We start from the raw sequence: 24,349 nt of genomic DNA, 5'->3' as shown, positions 1-24,349 counted from the left end.
ACAAGTCCTTATTAATTATGTAAGTATTATGAATTCAACCCACTGGTTTGCAAATAAGAAATTCTAGAATAATAGCTATCATTTTGGAACAGGACAACTTTTCATCATATTTATCAACTGAATAAGATCATGTTTACCGCAGCTTATCTTTAAAAACAGTGTTTTCAAAACATTTTCACAATTAAAACAAAATATTAGACACAAGTGTTTCAAACAGCAACTAGTAATGAATTTCTTCATTTTCCACAAAGCGATTTTGAGGAGTTTACCCACAGGCCTACCTTCTTCAGTTTAAGGCTCCCCAATCTAAGCCTTGGGATGACAAATGACATAGGGCCTAAAAAAAAAATAGCTCTTTCCCATGAAAAGTTAACATCAGATAATGTATTTCTGATACTATTTGCAATTTTCTTTTCAGTAAGAGAACAATGTAATGAGATTAGCTAACATGAGAATAGTTAAAAACAAGGATGCCAAGTCTGGGTATCACTTTCTAATAACATGGACTAGAAGCAGCAAAGTAAGTAGGAAACTGATGCAAGATTTTGAAGCTCAAATATTGTTTCAGTCAATCATGACAGGACTCTTCTACAACAAAACCTCCCTCAGAAAAAAGCATGTCAGAAACGTAGTCTAGCTACTGTGCTACTGTCCTATAAAGAACCATGAGCCATATGAGAAGATATGGTTGTTAAAAAACTATACTTCACCTTTCCTACAACAGAACACTAATCCCAATCCTACAAAGCTCTAAACCTCCACAAAGCATTTACTCCCTCATATAGAAAGACGAAAGATTTTCAGGTTGCCATTTTATATTACAACCACACCGAGTGGCTGCTTATACTAAAACCCAAGAAGTAAATATCACACCACCTCATGTATCCTTATTTAAATGCTATACAAAACTAAAAAGCAACAACAACAAAAAAAGCATTCACATCCTTTGCTGAACAATTTCTCCAGAATTCAGTGTTCCATTTTTAAAAAGTCTCATCGCAACACAACAGATAAGCAAGTCCTTTTCTCACTTACATTGCATTTTTAATATATGTATATACAAACACACATGTACCTGACAGTTATCACTGCTCTCTTTTTGAAGGAAGAACTGTTTTTTAAATTCATAATAAGCATTATACTGGTGCCACGGTTGCAGGAACTCAAATCTGTTAAAAGAAAACTGAGTATGTGAAAATGCACATGAACGTAGTAAATACCAACAATGCTTTGCCATCTAATTTTCCCTAGCCAATGGAATGCTATTTGATGTTAGGAAGCACTGTAACTTATACCTAAACTTCCAGAGGATACACATTCAGAGCATGCTTTCTAGAGATGTTTTTGTTAGGTTGGTTGTTTTGAGGATTTGGGCAACAACGCTTTGGCATTACCTTTAAGTAGGTCCCTGAATTTCAATTAAAAAAAAAAATGATAGTACTTCTCTTCTTGAGACCCACACGTCCTGGTAATATATTTAAAAATGAAAACTTCAACTTCTATTTTAAAAGTTAAAATAACGTTTTCTCTTACCTGAGATCATTCTTGGCACGAACACTGGTTTCAAATTTTATCCCATTCCTAGCAACATACTCAGCTAGTTTATCAATAACAGGTTGAATATCTGGGGGTGGAGGTATAATGGCAACCACTGGAGCAATTGTGCTGAAAACATCAAAATACACCATTTTTATAAATAGAACATAAATATCTTTCAGACTCTTGCTTTAACAGAAAAAACATCACAGAAGTGCGTTCTCTGGGTTCATTATGCAGTTAAAATAACTTGATTTTTCATCATGCAAAAAATTCCTAGTAGCTGAGTAACAATAACCATGTACAATATCAAAGACCAAAGTGGAGGCAATAAAAGCTGCATAAACACTGGCGAATGTTACTGAGGAATCACCAGTAAGAGAACCCTTACTAAATACTTCATATTGAAGTGCAGGAAAGAGACTCCTCCAACCAACAAGCAAATCTGTATGTGGTACCTTGTAGATGTTGTGGTAGAAGTCAACCCACTGCTGCTATCGGTTGTTTCTGGGGGAGGTGGAGGTGTAGTACCGGGGGGTGGAGGTACTGTTGCTACTCCTGTAGTGCTTGATACAGTCACCCCTGCAGGCAACGCATTGTAGTAGGTGGCAACATCTATTCCTGGAGGTGGAGGCGCGAGGCAATAGGTTCCATCAGGTAGCATATAGTAACTATAATACATGGCTGCCACAGTTGCTATAAAAAGACATATTTAAGAACAACGTTCTAATTAGAAGAAAAACACCTAATAAAAAAACCCAAACCATTATTGCATCAGAATAAATACATTGAGAATCCAGATTCACACAACACACTAAGAAGTAGTACCTAATTTCTAGCGTAAAAAAAAAACCAAACCCAAAGAAAAAAAAGAATGCTCCTACTGATGCACTTAGGATGAATAAGAAATATGTAGATTAAGGGACAGAATCAGAACGTACTGAAGGTCAGTTGGAAGCCGAATAGGTATGAATAAAGAAGTGAACCAGAGAAGGCCTCTGGCAGTTTAACTCAGTTAAAACTATGTATGCGTTAAGAAAGAAATGCATATATATTCAAAACTAATGTCGAGAAATTAAACCACTAGCATCACTATATATATTAAACCACTACATCGTTATACATAGACACACACCTACTTACTGAAACCTCAAAAAGTAGACAGATTTTGCAATTTAACACCAACACAATGAACAACCTATCTGAGCAAGTTTTCCACACTAGAGGCTTCTTCAATTCTAAATATTTATTTCTTGAGTGCAAAGGTTTATGGCTTGCTTGCTTTATTTCAGGACAGTATTTTATAATGCTTTAATTAGCTTAACACTTTTAAATGGCAGTTACTTCTTGTAAATCTAAAGCTTTTCTGCAGAAAGATGTATAAACAGAATGTATTCAGGTAAAATATTTCAAAAGGATTTACAGTAAGAGTTTACATTTCTGGAGGGAAAGTTTCATTGATGCATTAAATTATAATGAATTATCCTCTTAAAAGTTTCATAAACATTCCTGTGTGGCAGTATTTACTTTCTTCAAAGAATAAGTTATCTATAAGGAGAGCAGGATAAAGATCTGTTAAGTTTTAAAGGCAAGGAGAAGAGTTGCAAACTTAACTTGTATTGCTACTAAATTATAATCTCCCAGTTGGCATCATACACATTCAGATTCAAGCCTGGCATGAAAGTAATCAGAAAACTGATGAGCATTATTCTACGGAGATACTTATTCTGATCGTAGTCTTTTCCTGGAATAACCAGTAATTTTCAATTTATCCACAGAAATCTTATTTCAGTTTTATTAAGATTCTCTTAAGGTACAGTTTTAAAATTACTTCCATGCATATTCTTCTCCATATATTTCACCCTGACAACACCTGTAATCCTTTGGGGGGTCCTGAACCTATAATGCATCAAAATCAACTCAGATCATTATGGTGATACTTACTTGCAACAACTTTACTAAAAAAACCAAAAACTTCACCACCACCACCACCCTGAACTAATACTACTCATTACCTACAAATTTATATCATCATGAAACCCTACTGTAGTGAAGGCTGCAATATAAATTTTCTTGTATCTCAGTAGTGTCAAATGGTAAGTCCCATATATGAAAGGGTAAGTTTCATTTCTATATTTAAGGAATCAAGGACTTTCAGAATTCTGAAATTTGGAAAGAATTAGAGGCACATAAACCCAATTAAGTTTGACTTCACCTTTTTGAGCATCAGAATTTACAAAATTTGCAGGAGCTTTTTACAAGGCCTGCATTAAGCAGCTTCAAAGATAATGGAAAGCAGACACATCCAGAGAAGTTAAGATAATGTTGCTAAAAATTTCATAGCAAAGTTTATTCTTAAAAGAGGTTATAGACAGAACAGTATTTACATTTATCAAGAAAAATCTAAGATTAAAGATTAAATAATAATTTGGAAATAGGAGGAAGTCTTAGTATTTCAGTATCAGAAAAAGCATTTGAGCATACAATTTTCCACATTGCTTGTTTATTATTTAAATATATAATTGCTTTTGTTATTCTTTTGAGACAAAAATAAAATAGATTATCTACTCCTTTATTAAAGGATGCCCTCTGTAGCTATGGAACTTAAAAGTTAGTACTCCCTCTCAGGTATTGTAATGAGAAATATAATTTAAAAGATCAATTTTTAACTTTGAATCTTGCATATTCCTGAATTTTATTTTCTACATATAACATTGCACCAGTGCACAGAATAAGAGGTAAAAGGAAAAATTATAGGAATTGACTGTATAATAAAAGATTTATTTATTTACCATAAAACTACTTCCAACTTCAGAACAGAATATTAGACTAAAACCTGGTTTTATCACTTCAGTGGGATCCTTCCATTTACATGATTTTACCTTTGCAGATTTTTCTTAGTGTTAGACACTTCAGCAAAACCACTCAAAGTAGATTTACCATCTGCATTTTGCTTAATACAGTAAGCTTTTTTTAATGGGAATCTCATGAATGACTTTATAGGACAGTTTTATATTCAACAGTGAGGCATTCATTAGGCTTCGTTAATAGAAATTGATGGAAGTCATCAAAAAACATTAAGGGTATTGTGCTAACCGTACTCCCAGACTGGAGACTTGGCCTCCCACCTGTCCACCCCCTCCACCCCACTTCAGTTTTTCCTAAGCAGCTAACAATTCGACAGATACTCAGTGGAAGAATGCCCTTTCAAAGATTCAGGAGATTGAAAAAGAATAAATACCAGTTACGAATTATCAGGTATGAAGCTAATGTACTTTCTTCCCACCAGCATCCACATACAATTCATCGAGACACACCACCAGCTGCCTAATCACAATGCACTTACAATCAGAAGAATATTCTGCTTGTGATGTCTGTACAGCTGCCCCATCTGTTGACTGTGGTGTAGACGAGTTATTATCTGATTGCGCTTTGCGCACCAGTGCTGCAAGTGGATGATCAGGGTCTACTACCTTTAAAGGCTGAAAAAATTTTGAGAATAGAAAAAAATATTAAAATTTAAAGTATGTATTCAAAGCATGATAGTGTCAATCTAATTTGGAAAGCAAATTTATCTAAGTTAATAGACATCAATAATATTGTCCAAACACTGAAGTTACTGTTTTTGTAGCTCTCACATCAGAATCAACTTCTTTTTTGAAAATTAGTGGAAAACAAAACAAAACAAAAAACACTTTACATTTAATGTGAACAGAAATCCATGACATTAAAAAAAAAGTGGGTATTACTCTTACTTGTTTACTGCCAAGGCTGGGATAAGACACAGAACCTGACTTGTCTAAATATCAGTCAGCACCACTGCAATTCCTCTGAAAACCTCAAGTGTGTACAACCATCTGTCATTCCTATTATTATTCCATCGCTGATCAAACTCAGAAAATAAAAATAACTAAAACACCCAGCAAAATTTACATTTAATGAGTAGTACATTCTGCTGAAATATTATTTGCTGAAACTATTACTTCATGTCAACATTTTATCTACTAAAATCTAAAAAGAAAACATTCCCTCAGCTTTTATACAGAAGGCATTAAATATCTTAATCTTTTCAGCTTCAATACAGGTTCTGCGCGATAAATCCTTGAGTGATGCCTTCAATACCAGAGGGCATCAAAAATAGAAATATAATTCCTTCCAGATGGAAAAATAACAATTTGCATACTAGAGAAAAGGTAATTTGAAAGTTTACCAAAACAGACTTAAATTACTAAGACAGAGTCTAGGGGGAAAAAACCAAAAAAACAAAAAAACCCTCTTTGTTAACAGAAGATCTTAACACCTGCATATTAGAATTTTTGTGCCCGTGAATCAGATGTTTTACATGATAGAAAGTAATTTTAATAGGGTCAAGTACCTTCATGAGCTCTTCAAGCCTACTGCACTTTTTAGATGCAAAGAGACTCGGATGCAGATAATTTCCATCATCATCATCATCGTCGTCATCTTCTTCCTCAGATTTGACTCTCGAGTCTAAATAAAAGCAATGTCTGAATTTTATTTGGGTTTCCTATGGATTTGTATTGGGAAAGAAAGATGGTACAGGACAAGCATGCATTCTTAAGAAACTACTGTTTTCATAAATTTGCTGAAAAGCATAGATACAAGAAGATATTGCTGGCCATCAATAAAACTAAAACCTAAGTGCACAGACCAACTTTCCATTGGACTAAAGCTATACAAGTGTTTCAAAAGCTCCAAGATCATAGCAGCTCTTGTATGTGAAAGTTTCCCAAAACCATCTTTTCTTTTAAAAATGTTCTCCAATTTAAGCAAAATTTTGAATCATCACATCAATCTCAGCTGCAGGATAACAGCACTACCATTGCAGTGCACCAAAAAGATGTGGCTATTTTACCAAAAAAGACCAGTGGATGTTTCAATGATTCACATCCTGAAGCCATCCATTTGACAGGCAGGCAACAACTTACGTTTTTTCTCGTCCGCTTTATTTTCAGAAGGAGCAGCGTATCGTCCCTCTTTCATAGCCTTCTGAATGAATTTGTAGTAGGGATTGAGGTAGTGATCAAATCGTAAGAAGTCAAACTGGGAGTTGCGTGCTTGCTTGGCTTTTAGCATAATCTCAAATTGTGCTCCCTGCTTGCAGACAAAGTTTGCAGTTCGTTCTATAATCGCATGCATTTTTGCTGTTGGTGGCTGTGGGAGTAAAATAACATATATTTTTATTTTCATAAGCAGCTTGTAAAGTGTGTTAGAACTCCAGAGGGAATTAGAAAGAGCAGTAGTTCCCTGCCCCTGTTCTCAGCTTTCTCTAGCAACTCAGTTTCATAATCACTTCCAACTAGTGAAAGCGCATCAGCACTAAAAAAAACCCAGTCCCAATCTTCCCTAGCTGCTCATTCATTTCCTTTTGCAAGATCCTCTCCTTCCATCAGCACAACTATTTTTGCCATGGCACACCAAACTGAAGAGGGGAACAAATCCTGGTTGAGTTTGATTTAGCAGGAAAGTTATTTTAAGCCAAGTACACTCCATAGCCATATAGACACTTCTCCTGTCACAAGACAGGAGACAGATGTGTTTCCTGACACAGCAGTGCCAACTTAGAGTGGCCCTACCTTACAATACCTCAAGGTGCTCTGAAGGGTCAACATGTATGGTCTTCCTCCCAACAGCTGTCCTTTATTCTGTTATCACTGAATGTGCAAATATTGTTCCCTAACTAGAAAAGCTTGTTACTGTGCACTTCCTTGGAAGGAACACGTTGCATCTTAAGATCAACATAAGAATTGCAATTCCTATGTGCTGTCACACTCCCATAGTCACTGAACACTTTAGCAATAAAAGAAAAAAGAAAATTAATAAAGTTAAGCAGCATCCAGGCATTTCCACTCCTGAAATCCCATCTAAGGAACACTGCCATATCAAAACCAAGAAGTGAAAAGAACAAGAATGAATGAACTTCACCATTCACTGTCTTTAATTTCATACTCAGATAGCTCTGCTTTGTCTTGTGCTCAATAAACTGTAGAAACACATACTCTGTGTGTTATAAAGGTTGAAGTGTCACATTAATGATTCGTTTTAGCTTTGCACTTTTATTGGTCTAGATACAGAAGTATGTTGCAAACCTCAAAATCTTCTTCAGAAGATTGGAAGCATGTGAGATGGTGCTCTGTTTAGGGAAAAAAGTCTGACTGTGATCAAACAGCACATTTTTAGAAATTATTTTCAGCTGATTGGATTCTTTACTAGAACAACATGTTCAATATGGAAAACAATGAGTTTCAAGTTTACTTGTCCCTCTGAAACACTACCAAAGATTATTTTAATTAGAGGCAATGAAGTTCTCAACAAACTGATAACAGTTTGTATATTGCCATTTTCACTATTTAATCATACATTAAGTTTCTCTAATTCTGCAGTTCTTGGGCAGAAATACAAAATACACTTAAGGCCAAAAGATTCATAAACAAAGTTACAATCTTTTTTGAGCTTCCTTGCTGATTTGCATCTGAAATTACTATCTGGTCTTGAATTTCAAACTGATACCACTATAAGCACAGGAAAACAGGCACTATGAATATTAATATACTTTTAATTGACTTCTAAGATTACTAACACCACTGATCTACAAAACTTTAGAAACTCTACAAAGTGAAAAACATTCAATGGCAGAGATGCAGATATCATAGTTTGCTATTACATTTAATAAAACCACTAAACTTTTAAACTGAGAACTGCTAAAACTTCTGAAAGTAGGAGTACTTGCCAGAGTAGAGAAAAAAACCTTCTGAAAAATACTCCAGTGACGTAAGTGCTATCATCTAGTCAAGATATTCTGTTCCATTCTTTAATTAGTATTGTAATTAAAAGTTTTTCATGAGTGAGTTTCCCTTACTGCAAGTTAAGCAACTATCCTCCAATCTTCAGCAAGCCTGGAAAATAATTTTAAGTCTTATGTTGCCCCTCAATATTCTCATCTGGAAAAAACAAAGCAATTTTCAATCTTTCCTCATAAGTTTAGCTGGTAATTTCCTCTTACGGCCCACTTCCATAGCAGTCACGCACTTCTTAAAATGCAATGGTCAAGAACAGTCATCTTTGCCCATAACCCTGACATCAACAGTTTTCAGCAGTGGAAGACCTCCTGCATCCTTGACACAACTCTTCTATTTTAAGTTCCAGAATGACATTACTGCCGCAGTTGGATTTGCCACACACGCAACATTCAACAGCTCACTACAGCCTCTGGATATTTTTTTGCAGTAGTGTTGCCTAACTACTTCATTTAACGTTTGCACTTTGGATTGCTCTGTATTACAGGAACTATTTTACATCTGTCTTTATTGAACTGCACCTTGCAGATTGTGAACAAAGTCTCCAAGTCAGCTAGCTGATTCTCAAATTTTATGTTACTTCCAAGCACTACAGTTTCCTCCCCAAAATGATTCAAGGTTTACAGTTGTTCTCCCCCCACCATGACCATCAACAAGTGCCATGTCTTTTAACTTGAATGTTAATTAGCAGTAAACTCAGGGGAGACTGAGAACACCGCTCTGTCATTTCCACAAATCAGCTATGTATCTATACACCTTTTCCAATCACTTGTGGATTAACATAATGGCAATGGAATTTATGACGTATTTCTCTCTCTCTTTTTTAAAAATGGGAGCAGGGTAGAGTGAGAAGTATTTTTTAAACATGCCTGTAAAACCCCACCAGTAATTTACCAGGCTTCTATCCTTCACAGCAATTGAATTAAAAAATACAGAATACATACATTCAGTGGTAAAACTGAATGACTTGACTAGAACAACAAAAACAACAACAACAACTACTCAAGGCTTACAAAAAAAGATTCTCACAATTCCCTATCCAAGGACAAATATACACTGTTTTCAGAGTTGCTGTCTAGACATTTTGGGGTTTGTAAAAATTAAAACCAAATATGCCCACATTTGCTTTCTGTTCATTTGAATATACTAGAGTTCAACAGCTGACTGAGAAATTACTTCAGTAAGCCCCACACTGAATTATGCAACTTACATGTAAAATACATCTTAAGTTTCAGAACAAAATTCAAGCAAAGCAAATAACTAAAACAGCAAACTTCTTTCACCAGCAGTTAGTTTTTGGAAACAGTATCCAAATGCTAAATAAGCAGCTTCTCACTGACAACTCAACGTTCTTATTCTAAGACTAAAGTATAACTCACAATTTAAAGGCAATAACACATAAAAAATATTCCCTGAACTCAGAAGTAGGTTTGTAAGCACTTCACTAACAAAATGTATTATAAGATTGTAAAGAAGAGGAAGTAAAATTAGAACAAGTAAAGTTGCATATTAGATTTGTTAAATAGCTGTTATTTCATACAAAAAACAGAACATGATAAAAATTTTCAATTAAAAGCTAATGAAGTAGAGAAACATTCTTACACAAATACCCTGTGTTCACTCAGTTATTCTAACAGAGTGCTATGAATCTTTACTGGCCAAGTTTATCAAGTTGAGAAGGTAGCCCAAATATAAATTAACACTGTCATGACCACAGTATAGGAGAAAGAATATTATCTGACTTCCTAGTATCCTTTATGAAACTTGAAATAAATTGAAAATCCTCATGGTTACAACTGTACTCAAATAGGCAACCCTTCAGCTCCCTTCAGGAAAAACAAAGAAGTTGCAATTAAGTTTACAGTTTACTATGTAGCAAATCCTGGTAACACCACATGAAGGAAAGAGCTTCTATATGCTAATACTTTCAAGTTATTTCAGAATTTGCTAGAAATAAACTATTGCTTTTCTCCTTGAATAGGCTAGTCTTAAACACAGCCTTTATATTTGATCACTTCCTACCCCCTTCAGATTGGGACTCAATTAAAAAGAATCCAGAAAAAAAATCTTGAACAGAAGCAATCTTTTGGTTTAATGGTCCTTTACATTTAGAATGCCAACCTTGACATCTCAGTAAGTATCCATTCCAAGAACTGCCTTTTTTCTGCATTATTTAAAATAATATCACAAGTGATACTAAATGCACTTAGCATAAGCACTGCAATAATTTCAGTGTGAAAAAGATTCAAGAGAGATGACAGAACTCAAGAAAGAACATTTGAAATTAAGCTACTGCTCTAGAATAATTTAAAATGTACCACACTAAAGTTAATGGAAAAAAAAAGTCAGTAAAGCACCATAAACTCCTTGAAAATTGACAGAAATGTAGGTTGCGTTAAATGTACACACATACCAGTTCCACATCAGAAGGTACATTCAGTCCCGGAGGGGCAACAAAAGGTTCTTCATTTTCTTCTACATTTTCTGTTTGGGCTGCTTCTACAAGAAATGACAGAATAAAATACTATAGGACAAAACATGTCAAAGTACCCAAATGTTAACAAAAAATTATTGAAATAAAGTATATCTAAAAGGATGTGCAATCAAGGAATTTATCAAATGAAACTATAACCAGCATTTGCACTGAAGACATTTAAATACGTTTCCTCTCCCAGGTGTTATGTGTAGTTTATTTAAGATTGCATAAATTATGTCTTAACAGAGGTATTAGGAAGAGCGAAACCCTATAAACCTTAGCCCTGACTACAGTGCTGAAGACAAACAAGTGTCAAATCAAACAGTAAACATTCATTTTCATGAATATGACTTGTTGTTTTTACAAGAAAACCCATTCAAAATTAAGAGGAACCATTTTCAATGCAGTGGGTGAATCCCTTCCTAACAATGATTAAAATATTACAGATATCCAATACCTTAAAGCTGTTAAGACCCATACATCTGGTCTATCTGAATTCAGTTCCCTGTTAATCAACTATTTCAGCCTACGCAAACAAAACTAAGTTTTGTAAGCTTCCTAACCCTAATGAAAGTTGTAAGGGAATGCAACAGGGAGGCTAAATCCACTTTCATCACCTACAGAGATAAACCAGTAGTTGCCTTAATAATTGATCAAAATAAATGTTGCCATTCATCTGTGAGTTCAGTCTAAAGTTGGTATGGTTCTTTTTTAACATATCCAAATATTTAGCGGATTCATCATATAACTACTCATCTAAAATAGTTATTCTTTTATAAAGGCCAATTTGTATTACATTCTGTTATTTGGTATACCAGAAATGTTCCTCTGAAAACGTTTTGCTTTACAAATTTTTATAATTGAAGTGGAAAGTTTACTTTCTAAAGTAACTTTTAGTATTATCTATTCTACTAGCTTTAAGAGAAAACGTATTCCAGTTTTATCCTAATAAATTAGCACAAACTGCATGAAAACCTGACTATGGGAACTATGGACACAGACAGCAGAACAGCCTAATCATGCGTGAGATGTCATAGCAATTACTGCATACAAGCTCTTACCAATGCAAGAAAGAGAGTTAACTTTTATGTTGCTGTCAGGTGGGTTGGTTTTTTTTTTTTACATGAACTCAAATACTTTAACTCCACAAAGGCACACAGAAATTTTAGCATCAAGGAAAGGAGGAAGAAGCAGCAGACAAAGCAGAATAGGACTGTTTCTTTTGGCAGCAGCTCCAGCTAACACTTGAAGTGTTCACAGAACTCCATCCTGTAATTCACATTACTGTTATCTGCATCTTCCAATACTGGATTTTACTCTACTATGTTTTATAAAAAATGATTGTTAAGAATTTATAGTCCTGTATTATTGGAAATTGTTACCATATAGCAATCTATTATAAGTCTGTATAGTTCAACTACAGCAAAACATAATACCGATGTTTCTATGTCACTTCTGCCCCAAGTACTTTTTCCAAAAGTACTATCAAGTGTTACGAGAAAATGCCCCTCTGTTATCCATCATTACTAAAAATTTTCTAGAAGATAAAGAGTTTGGTAAGAAAGCTCACAACTGAGACAATGTTCCAATGACCCACTGTGAGGATCTCTACTTCTCATCAGCAGCACTGAGAATTCTCACATTACGCTGCAAGATTTTGTAATAGCTTAGCATGACGCTTCCATGATGCAACAAATATTAATTAACTAAATATTAACTTGTTGGAAGACTGGGTAGTTATATCTATCTTTGCCAACGACAGTGTCATCACATTTTAGCATTATTCCTAAAAATATGACTTCATTAAGGCTGAAATACATTATTCTAGGTATCATTCTAGGAAAGAAAAATAAAGTGGAGCAACCCAGACACAACTTGAACTCACAACAGCTCTCTTACCAAATGAAACTGGATTTTTTATTGATTCCTTATACACTTAATCAAAGGTAGATTCTGTAACGTTATGGCACATTTTCATGCAGTTTTACAAAGGCCTTCTACAATACACACACCATATAAAGTTCAGCAGATTCCCTTTTTAGAGACCAACAGAGAGGGATCATTCACCCTTTTAAGCTTTATGCAGTAGAGAAAGATAGGACAGCCAAACTACAAACATGTTTTTCTCTATCGCCTCCAACTTTTCAGTAGGCTTATCCCTACCCCAGATCCACACAACATGAAAAACACCCCTATGACAAGAAACACTCAAAAACTGTATGTAAAGAGAACTTAGAAACTATCTGGTTATGGAATCTAGCAGACAAATGGGAATAAAACAAATGAAATAAACCCCAGAAAAGACAACGCAATTCACCATCAGTACTGAAGAGTACAGGAGAAACCTTTGGTAGAATGCAAGCAGCATGGACACTGCCCTGAAACAACCTGTCACACACAGCAGCAAAAAACATAGAATCATAGAATCATTTAGGTTGGAAAAAACCTTTAAGATTATCGAGTTCAACCGTCAACCCAACACCACCATGCCCACTACACTAAACCATATCCTGAAAAATACTAAATAAGCTTTAGCACCTAAAATGATCCTGCATTGTAGCACAGACCTTGGTAAAAAAAGCACATCTCATACCACAGTAACCCACCAATATGTAGTTAAACAACCCAATTGTTAATTAAATAATCCTAACTTTACTAAACATAATTCAATAACACTTGAAAGCTTCCTTAAGACTTCATGTTAAAAACGCAAAGCTATCATAATTAAAGATGGGAACACGAGAACCTGAATTCTGCATTTTTTAAGATAGAGAGGGGCACACTATGTTGAAGACAGACTCATTTATAATAATTAAGATGACAAAATCTAAACTTAAAACCCATATATTCTCATTAATTACTATTCTGTCTATATTTGTAATGAGCTCTTCCTTCTTGACCAAGAAACATAGTGTTAACAGACAGCCATGTGATGAATTACTAGTTTCTTCTGAATAAGAATCTGCAAGACAGCAGAATTAAATTTCCTATCCTGACTACTATAGTGTTGACTGTGCCATAGAAGGAAAACATTTAAGCACATCAGGAGTGAAGCTTGCAAAAACTCAGTAACACAGTTCCATAAAGACTTTGCTAAAATGCTTTGAGATTTTTTACTTGTGTTATAATGAAACACACATTTTCAACCTTCAACTGCAAGCGAGAGACACAGAGGTTCTATGTTCTTCCTCTCAATTAACCCTTGCTATTTTTACCCCCTACCTCTTTGTTTTGCAGGCTGATGCTCCTCCTCCTCAGTGGGTTCTGAAGGGTCATAATAATCACTGCCATAACGGAATCCCACTGCATTATAGGTACCATCCTCTGCCAAAGCTTCACTCAGCCTTTTATATTCCTCCTCTTGAACAAAAATGCAATTAGCAATTATTAGAACATATTTAAAAGCTAACTTCTTAAAAAAAAAAAAAAAGTAGTATTTCTTAATTTAGTTTTTAAATGAGAAGTTTTTACCTAATCATTTTAGCTTTCATTAAAAACTGAATAGAAAAACACAGCATGTACATATGCTGACCATTTATTTCTTCCTGAAGAGATAAAGGTTGTGGGTTAAAACATTCTAATATAATTATGCATATAAAAGCACAGAATTTCATTTATTCAACACTAAAAATGTAGCAGAATGTGTTTATTTTGGTTTTTTGGGGGTCTGAAATCCCAGTCTGCCCTCAGAATCTGGGCAATTTCTGTGTGGATCTATATTTAAACTATCCTGAGGTCCTCTCACATACGCAAACGATTCCCGTTTTTCGAATCCACTGGGTACTGTCAAGATAACATCAGAAAAAGAGAGTATAAAATTAGGAGTAAATTTAATTTCATAATTATTTATTTAAACGTGTGCTAAACTCAGGAAGTTTCCTTGAGCAATACCTTGCCTCGCCTCCTCCTCAAGCAAGTCCGTATGCAAGGCTAAATACCTCTCTTCATCACAGAGGGCTTCTATTCTAGCTTCCTCTTCAGACAACTGATAATCTCTGTTCCATGTGGAATACTCAGCATCATATTCAGAAAGGTCATGTAGGTGACCACGCCCATCATACCTGCAAGATGAAACAGCTGGTCAATGCAAAAAACTTAGGGCTTGGGTTTATGCGACTACTTAAATACTTACCCATTAAAAATGAAAAAAAAAAAATACTTATACGTTAAAGCATATTTCCTTTTAGAAGTTACGTTTAATTTTGCTAATCATTTGTCACCAACTATCGAAAATTTGTTTAATAGTCTAAATTCCTCTCAAAGAAACTAATAAATTATTACAATTAAAGGCAAAGGTATCCTTTAATAGTTTAAGTGGGATCCATTTCCTTAACAGCTCTTACCGTACGTGCTTCAACCAACCAATCAATGTCACTTGCAAAATACGTTTTTCTGGAAAGTCAAATAGCTTACATTCACACAAACCCGAATACATAAATACCTATCCGTAAGAACCAAACGGTCGAAATTTCCTCGCTTCTTTCTGCTAGTCCCGAACTCTCAGGAGATATCTTCACCATAGAAACTTGCGTCCATTGGAGGTAAAATCATGGCTAGGCTCGGCCCCTAGCCATTTGGCTGAGGAAATAAGTTCTGGGTTATGTGATAGAGAGACACACATACATAGGAACAGTAACATATACATGCAATTTAAGGAGGTTCACCGTAAAAACGGCAAAGATCAATGACGTACAGTTCCTTTCTAAGCAGAAATAATTTTATTTGCAGGAAAAGCACTGCATTGGGATAATGTTTAGGCATCAGTAAGAGAAACTGATTGAAAAGTAAAGTGACAGTAAACTCGACTCCGCTGAGGTGTCTTCCCACACACAACTCTTGACTTGTGCCAACTTGCTAGACCAAAAACAAAGAAAGTAAATATTCTTATAGCAAAAAGTTAATGAAACACGTAGGTCTGGTTAATCAAGCTCTGTCCACAGGCAAACTTCAACCCGTGTCTTCTCATAGCAATGTGCTTTTCTCAAAATGGTGAAAATGAAGACTTCCTGCTGCTGGAGATAAAAAGAATCTAAGCTTCCAAAGGAGTTTATAAGATTAGTAATTGCAAGCTACCTTAACTTACAAATGTATGTTATTTAGATTTTTCGGTATTGTATGTACATACATGCACATACTTAGTTTTTGCTCCCAACAATTTCTGTAACACCTGTAAATTGGGTTACTCTTGCACAGGACCACAAAAATGGCCTCCACCTACTAATGAAATCTGTCACAAAAGTGATCTGGGTTAGAAGTGTGCATCGTAACACTTCTATTCTCAAGTAAGTAAGAAATTAAACATAGCTACAAACTTCTATGGTTGTTTTTTTGTGTCTTTGTGTTTATTCCAATTTAACAACCTAATTTCAGTCATAAAAATCATTAATGGCATAAACCCCAAAACAGTGCAAGGGCATTTCTTTTTTCTCCAGTCTTACAGAAGGAAATGGAAAGACCTTCCCTTACTGATATTTTTCCAAGCCAAATACAGTTGTTAAATCAAAACAAAAAAAATCATGTATAGCACCAAAGCAATGATGAAATTGAGGGAACAAATATCTATAGTATGTCATGTGATCCTTTTCAAACCAAAATCTTTCCATCTTTCCCACTGAGGTTTTCAGGTCAGCCACAACTCTTAAACTGTACCTTTAGTGCTCCACTCAAATATACCCAACCTGACCTCCCACTTTCCCTCTCTCCATGAAAATATTCAGAAACTTCATTCTGAATGAAATTTATTTCTAAATCCCACCCTGCGCTGCTGAAACACCTTAGAGACCAGAAGAAACATCAAAACAGATTCTGTTATCCTCTCTGGCCATGAACCTGTACCTACTGCAAAACAACCGAAAAAAGCCACCCCTGCCATAAAATTTGAAAAGCAAGCACCCAAAATCAAAGCCATTCTGCCTAATACAGTGAATCACGGCAAAGGAAAAAGTAATTAGGCCAAGAATTGCTTTTCGGGTATCCCACCAAAAGCCTGCAGCCAGATTACGTAGGAGAAATAAGAAAGCCCCATTTCCCCTAAGGTGGATAAATACCTTTCCACCCCTCACACTGCACCCTTCTCGCTTAGAGAACATATAAAGTGTCTAATAATGCAATAAGGCTCCCTTGGTTTCCAAGTGAGAAAAGATGATGTTTGTGGTTTGCGTTGAAAAGGAACAGATCACTCCCACTCTCCACTCCACCCTGTAAACCCTACCTTAACAAGTGGAGCAGAAAGACCCAACGCACACTGCCTGTCAGAAGGAGGGGGACCTCCCAACACTGCCAGAGCGGGGAACCCCAAGTTCCCGCTGCCGGGGGGGGGTGGGGGGGGCGGCCCTGCAGCGTTACAAAAGCAGCACTCGAAGCACTCTACCAGGACGAGCTGCCCTCCAACTCTGCCAGTGAAGAAGATCCCCACACGTCTGCCAGAGTGAGCCCTTTTGTTCATCCCCCGCCCTCACTTGCCCACAGCATAAGGGGAGGAACAGAAAGAGGCTATAACAGGAGATCTCGCAGCAGAGTCTGGGGGTTGTGTTACACCGACCTATCGATCATGATCTTGGGGTCTCCCATCCAAGGAATAAGGTGTCGCCCCTGCTCCTGGTACTGAGCCTTCTCATCATCTCGAAACAGCTTGCAGGCATAGCCGAACACCAGCAGCTCCACACGGCTATTCCCACCTCCACCTCCTCCTCCACCTCCTCCGGGGGGCCCGGGGACCGCTCCCCCGCCTGACAACAACATTAGGGGCGGCGGGCCTGCTTCTTCTGCAGTCCGTCGAGAACCTCCGACCCCTCCGTACATCACCAGGGGATGCAGCGAGGAGGAGGAAACTCGCAGTAACAACGACTGTCCGAGAAGCGAGTCCCCCAGAAGGCCGGGGCCGCACTAAACTCCCCAGCTCCAGAGCACCACAGTCGCCATCACCCGAAACAAAATGGCGACTCTTCCGCTTCCGCTGGCAGAGCAGAGGCTACGCTGGCTTCCGGCAGCAGGCAGATTCGCGGTGGGTTTTGGCAGCCCGAGTGGGAAACCGAAGGCAAACGCGGCGCGGCGAGGCGCGGCTCCGCGCCACCGGCGGCGCGGCGCGGCGTCTGGCGACAACAGCCCGTTGCCAGGCGGGAACTGTGACGCCGCGGGCGTGACGAAAGTGCGGAACCAAGCGGGGAGGGGGGGGCGGGGGGAGGAGCGGCGCGTTGGGGGCGGGGGGCGGCCCCGCTGAGGGGGGGCTGCCCGGATCCTGCCGCGGCGGGGTGGGGGTTTGGGCGCTTTCGTGGCACATCTCAGCTGGAGTGCGTACACAGAGTCTAAAAAGAGAACGAGGGCGGTCGCGGAGGCTCCGCGCGGGGCAGGGAGCCGTGTCTCCCGGCGTCTGTCGCCCTGCTGAGGAGCCCCGGCCGGGGACCGACGGCGGGGAGTCGTGGGCGAGATGGGCAGCGGCAGAGCCAAAGCCAAAGGAAACGGAGAGACTGAGGGCTACGGGGCTGGGCAGAAGGAACGTGTCGGGGTGGGTGGGTGGCTCTCGCAAGGAGAGTTGTGGGAAGGTGTGGCAAAAAGCGGGGATTCACCTCAGGCTTCGCTTGGGAAGCGCAGGGTGGAAGTGGGCCTGGGAGCCAAGGCGGGAAGGGCAAAGGCTGCGGCCCTGAGGGAGATTCTTCCAAAAAATTGATAAATTAGGCTGGTTTTGCTAAAATTGTGTAGTCTGGGCTGAAATTTTCAGTATTGTTTACCTCAGGATTATTATTTTCATCGCTCTTCGAGAAGTATGAAGAAACACGTTGTTTTGCATGTTTTATAATAAAATTTTGTAAGGAAGCACGTCGTGTTTTGCAATTCACAATGGGGTTAATCCGTAGCCTTTGTTATGTGAGAGTCTGGATGCCCGTAAATACAGGCAGAGCTGCTGGGGTTTTCCTGTGTGAACAACTTACTGGCATCATCGCACACAAAGGAATGAAATAGGTAAAACAGCGTGAGGAAAAGCAATGCACGAGCACTGGAAAAGAGGTGGATACCTTGTCTCGGCATTTAGAAATACGTCCTACCACGTAAACTTGCTGAAGGAGCAATCTAGAAACTTCCTTGGACACTCCTTTATTCACCTGGAGTCATGAAATTGAAAACAATAATACATGGGATTTCCACTGTGTCTGTCAAAGTGAACTACAAAATCTGAGTGAACCTTATAATGCTGCTTTAAGGTAATTGTGATGCATATACAGTTCCACCTACCATTCCATATCCTAGAAAAGATGGTTAAAAATCTACTCAAGATCTGTATCCTTCACAATGAATATGTGGAAGTTACCAGTAATTATCTGATACTTCAAAGCTATTGATGAACAAATCTGCTAAAGGTAGATGCTTCAGACATATCTTACTGTTATATAAAAATAATGACTGAGTTGTTTTAATGAAGGGAGAAGTTCTATGTGCAACACTCGCCTTTGAGAAACAAAGTACAGCCTTGAACACCAAGGAGACAGGTGGGAACATGCTTTAACATTGTGCAACAATTTTATACCAGCTGGGAAATGTTTGGAGTAAAGAAAAGAGCAGGAGAAAACAATAGAAAGAAATCCAAGAAAAAAATAAAGAATTTTTGATGGGGACTATAAGAAAGCAATATGTGGCAAGATTTTGGATTTGACTTCCATAAGTCTTCTGGTAACGCAAAAGATTCAGCAAAAATATAGTATGGCACAAAAATGGGTCTGTGCAGTTGAAGCAGCAGTGTAATAAGATAACTTTAGACCATTTTATTGGGATATCAGCATTTGAGACAAGGACATGAATTGTGCATGAGTCAAATAAAGGACAAAGATGGAAATCTTAGTTACAAAGCAATTACAGAAAGATGGGGGTAGTATTTTTATGATCTCTTTAATGGTGAAATGGATAAAGGCAAACAAACAGCAATTTTCCAGCCAGCTGAGCCATTTGTAGAAGAACCAAGAGGCGACCAGGACACCCAGGAACAATAAAGCACCAGGTGTTGATAATGTTCCCCCTGAATTATTAAGAACAGGAGGGGATAAGACTTTAAAAACTAATTTGTGTTAGTTTGGTGGTTTGAAAATAATGTAAAGAAATGGAAGAGGGGAACCACATGTCTAATTTTGAGAAAGGGGACAAAATGAAACCTGAGGCCTGGGGCAGCATCTTGCTGTTTATTACAGCATGTGATGTTCTAGGCTAATTGTTCACATGTAATTAGCCTGTAAACAGAAGAGAGATTAAGAGAGGTTTCTGGAAGAACAAGACTACAGCACAACAGTTATTTTCAGATTACTGAGTACCTGAGGAAAAGAAGTAGGAAGATGAGCAGACTACATACAGGGATCTTTAATGTATTTCAGAAAGCATGTCATAGTGCATTATGAATTTGCATTGTAATAAAAAAGTGCCTGTCCCTTCCTTTTTTCCCAGTATGTGTAAAAAAGTAAATATTTTTCCATTTTTTTTGTGTTTTTTACTGTACATCATCATTGGGAAGGAAACTTGGTGCTAATCATAATATAGGGTATGCTTTTTTATGCCATTTAAAGACACATCCAACTTTAATATCTACTAATAAGAAAAAATACTCTGAAATGACTACAGGCTTCTGTTTTAAAGTCTTTATATGGTATGGTGCCCATGTTATTTCATTCAGACTCTTGATTAATCCCAGCTGTCCTGGCTGTGATGAAGAGAGGCTAGCTGTAACAGGCAAAATTTGCAAAATTAATCTCTCTCCTTCTCACTCTTTCTATGCTCATTTTGCTGTAGGTAGAAAAGCAAGAATAAAGCAAGTAAAAACAAGTCTTTCTTTCCTAGGCCAATACCAGTCTTTTTTTCTCTTCTTAATGGAAGTCTAGTTTTCTAGTATTGTTTTGCAGTTTATCTGTAGCTAAAAGTGTGTGATAGCACATTATTTTTTAGTTCTGAAGTAAGTTTGAAAGAAGAGTATGTTGTGCCGATTCTAAAGAAAAATACCATTTATATCACGTTTCAGCGATATAAAGGAATTTTCAACATACCAAAAGAATGCATCAAATGTTATTCCAAGCACATGGGAGATGAAATCTGGAGCTCCGGAGTTAAAGACCCTGCAGAAAACAAAGCATAGGATGGGTAAGCAGTTCAGTACAGAAACACATGCAGTTTTTCATGCAGTAATTAAGAGGCTATAACTTGGGAGTGGGATTTGGTATAAATTCAGAGAACAGGTTTGTAGTCTTCTATATCAGTTATAAGGGGACAAAACTGTATATGAGAGCGCTACCATAAAGGATTTTGTAGATCAGCACAAGTAAAAATAGAAAGCTCGTGCATCACTGTATTAATCTTGACATTAGCACTCTCAAACTATTGAAGCAGGTTTGTTATTTTTGTAGAAAATGCTCTGGTTAGTCAGACTGGAGTCAAGATCTAAGGTTGTTTTTTTTTCTTGGTTGTCATTTGTTCATCATGGAACTTGGCCTGAACCCGCACTGCTGTCAGACTTCTTTATTCTATCTCAGTGGTGTCTGGTAACAAAAGAGCTGCTGTGTTCTTTAGGGAAGGATGCACAGAACCTGCAAGGTTTCCCTGTACGCTGAAATTGTACATAATTATTCTCTTAAAGAAGATATTGTCTAAATTATCATGACTTTTTGAGCAGATTTTATAGTTACTTCTGCCATTACTGTAGCATCCACATATAAAACATACGGTAATTCCGATCCAATTGAATTGCAATCACATTTTAAATACAGAATTGCTGTATAACAGGAGCTAGGTAAACAATTTATGGGTATGTTAATGACTGCAGTATGTAACTGGCTGCATTAATGACTGGGTGCACAGTAGCGGTTAAGGATTTCCAGCTCTTTTTAATTATAAGCTTGCTGTAATTCATAGCTTAGTTCCTCACTTTATATCCAGAGAGTTACTTACCTCTTGTATGAATTGTATAAAAATTCTATTTACCTCTTTTTCTTAAAAAAAATGAGGTAAAACCCCCTTTCTTCTTTTTAGCACAGTGTTTTTATCTGTTCACCACCTTTCTTATTCTGGCAAGTTACACAGATATGCCATGTATCCTTTGGCAGGGTTTTTTTCTTTTGTTTTGTTTGGGGTTCGTGTGTGTGTGTATTTCACAGCCTGCCAATTTCTATGATTAATTTATTTGCTTACTGTCTTTAGGCTAGAGGACTCCTTTCTTGAGGGTGGTTGTAGGAAGCAAAGATACGCTTAAATATAAACAGAAAACAATACACAAAGCTTGTCCCTTTTCCCTTCCCTTTGCTTTCTCTTTTCTTTATTCAAAAACCATCTTCACTGTTGTATTTTATAAGGCATTTTATTACTGTGTGCTTGAAAAGGGTAAATTAAAACTTATGAGTAGCACTAACAATCAATGTTGGATTTGCTCTTGAATTCTCTTATAGCAGCAGCTTTGTCTTACAGTTTTTCCCCCAAAAAGTGCTTGTGTGTGAGACATTTTCAGTTAAAGTGTGCAACAAGCAATTTCTGTTACTGTACAAAATATTCATAGAGCAGATAAAATAGTCTTAAAATGTAAGCAGTTTATAATTAACCAAATTCTTTACATTCAGCTTTCATCATAGATTTGCTTTTGATGTTACTGCAGAAACCCATGACGCAAGTTCCATAAGGAATGTGTTGTGGTTTTGTTTGCAAAGCATAGTATCACTGGATAGTAACTTACATTGTTTTGGTTTTGTTTTTAAGTAATGTTCTGTCTTGCAGATAAAGTAATCAAAATGAACTGCTGCTTTGTAGACAGCACTGATGTGTTTAAGAGCAACCTTCTAAGTTGGTAGTGTATCTGTCTTGTGGTAGGGAGGTTTTACACTAAATTCTTTGTGCAACAAAGCAGCTAACCCTGTGTTACAGTCTGGCCAATTGTATTTAATCTCCTCTTAGCCATTAAGAGGAATCCTCTCTGCAAAAGAAGAGGTCATAGCTGAGCAGGTTTACTGCATACAGAAAATAAACTTATTTTTCCTATGAGTGGTACCATTTGTCTAACGGTGTGATAGCATTCCTAACTGAACATTGATGATCATTGATCTGCTGCGTGAAGAGAACCCCATTTGATACACAAATAAATGCTTTCTGCTTTTTTTTTTTTCTATGTTACATCATTGGGAATATACAGATATCAAAAGGTCAAAGTCTGCCCTTGTGCAACCCTGTATTAAAGCCACTGTTATTTAGTTATGATAGTAGCATGCTTAAAGAACCCAAGACAGATTCATTAGCTTTAATGGATTATGAGGCCATATTTATTACTAATAACGACAAGGAAATACAGATTATTAATGGCTGTCATTTTATATGATAAAATGAATGTAGAAGCTAGGGAAGGGCTTACTTGCAAACTTCATGGCTCTGGCAGTTCGTTTTTTTTGCAAATGAAGTAAATGTTGCTCTTCAGCAGCCACTGCTTTTTTGAGGCTTCTCTCTCAAATGATGCTAAAGCACTCCTGGTCCTCTGTGTGCTTTGAGAAATCAATACTGCACTCCTGTGTGGAAATAATTACTAAAGATTTGGGCTGGGTAGACTACTAATCACTCCTAGAGGAAAAAGGTGGAGCAGCAGCAGTTTGTATTGTTTATTAGCTTCTTTAATGTTCTGTGATCTTCCATTCTACAGAGTATTTTTTGAAGATTTTCATTTTATTTGCACTTAATTTTTAAATGCTTTACCAAAGATTAGTCATTCAAGATAACTTGTTGAAAAGTTTCATAGGTAGGAGACATCAGAGGAGCTCTTAAGCCTCCCATGGTGGGGGCTATACTGGGTGGTGATCTTGGGGGGTTTTTTAATGCTGGCAGTTGAATGTCAATAAACTTAGTTCGATGGTTCCTTTAATCCATAAGAAGAGACACGGGAATGTGTAAAAAGATAAAATAAATGGCCAATAGCTATTTTTTTCCCCCTTAGTTGTCACACTGTTTCTGAACAGGTTGGAGTATGCTTTACTATCTTTTAGTTTTGATTTTTTCAGTTGTTGTTTGCCTCACAATTACTTTCTAATTCCTGTCAATGTTCACAAATAGCAATTTCTTAAGTCTATTAATCCATCTGTGCAGCAAGTCATCTGCTTGCTAGACTGCCATTCATGTCACTGGGGGTTTTGTTGATCCATAATGGAAAGGAGAACATTCAGTCCATATTGTAGGATGTGAGCCTTGAATACAATTATGATTTGCTTAGGTTTGATGGAAAATTAACTTAAAGTTTGACTAGTTTGAGCTGTAATGTTGATTGTTGTCAAATAGAAATCAACATCACTGCGCCTTTGTGTGTGGGTAAAGAGGAGATAAGTTGTGTTCTGAAAGGTTTACATTCAGAATTGCTGATGGAGTCTGCCAGGACTGCAAGAACAACCGGTACATGGACAGTTTGCCTAACAAGCCTCTAGGCAGAAATGTTGCTATCAAGCCCTTGATAGTGTGCATGAAATGATGTAATCATATGGACTTAGGACTAAAAGTTTGTGTGAGGTCTTAGATAAGCAACTGCTGT

General features: G+C 37.2%; 1 protein-coding gene across 8 annotated transcripts in view; it reads right to left on the bottom strand.

The window, feature by feature from the left end:
• SFSWAP (splicing factor SWAP) overlaps positions 1–17,821 on the bottom strand; it is a 49,752-nt gene extending 31,931 nt beyond the window's left edge. For 2 of the 8 annotated variants that reach the window (XM_052795531.1, XM_052795532.1), the window contains exons 1-10: positions 17,372–17,812; positions 14,722–14,891; positions 14,053–14,190; positions 10,768–10,853; positions 6,486–6,711; positions 5,912–6,027; positions 4,883–5,018; positions 1,995–2,232; positions 1,534–1,665; positions 1,076–1,169 (exon numbers count right to left, since the gene is read on the bottom strand). In XM_052795531.1, coding sequence (XP_052651491.1) covers positions 1,076–1,169; positions 1,534–1,665; positions 1,995–2,232; positions 4,883–5,018; positions 5,912–6,027; positions 6,486–6,711; positions 10,768–10,853; positions 14,053–14,190; positions 14,722–14,891; positions 17,372–17,631 — 1,596 coding nt within the window. In that variant the 5' untranslated portion in view covers positions 17,632–17,812. Of the gene's footprint in view, positions 1–1,075; positions 1,170–1,533; positions 1,666–1,994; positions 2,233–4,882; positions 5,019–5,911; positions 6,028–6,485; positions 6,712–10,767; positions 10,854–14,052; positions 14,191–14,721 lie in introns of all 8 variants that reach the window. The other 6 variants (XM_052795536.1, XR_008236480.1, XM_052795537.1 and 3 more) reach the window with 6 other exon arrangements.
• Positions 17,822–24,349: the final 6,528 nt, after the last annotated feature.

The sequence above is a fragment of the Harpia harpyja genome, chromosome 9 (genome assembly GCF_026419915.1).
Source record: "Harpia harpyja isolate bHarHar1 chromosome 9, bHarHar1 primary haplotype, whole genome shotgun sequence".
Classification (NCBI taxonomy): domain Eukaryota; kingdom Metazoa; phylum Chordata; class Aves; order Accipitriformes; family Accipitridae; genus Harpia; species Harpia harpyja.
Note: the sequence above shows the minus strand (reverse complement) of the source record. Positions and strands in the feature narration are given on the sequence as shown.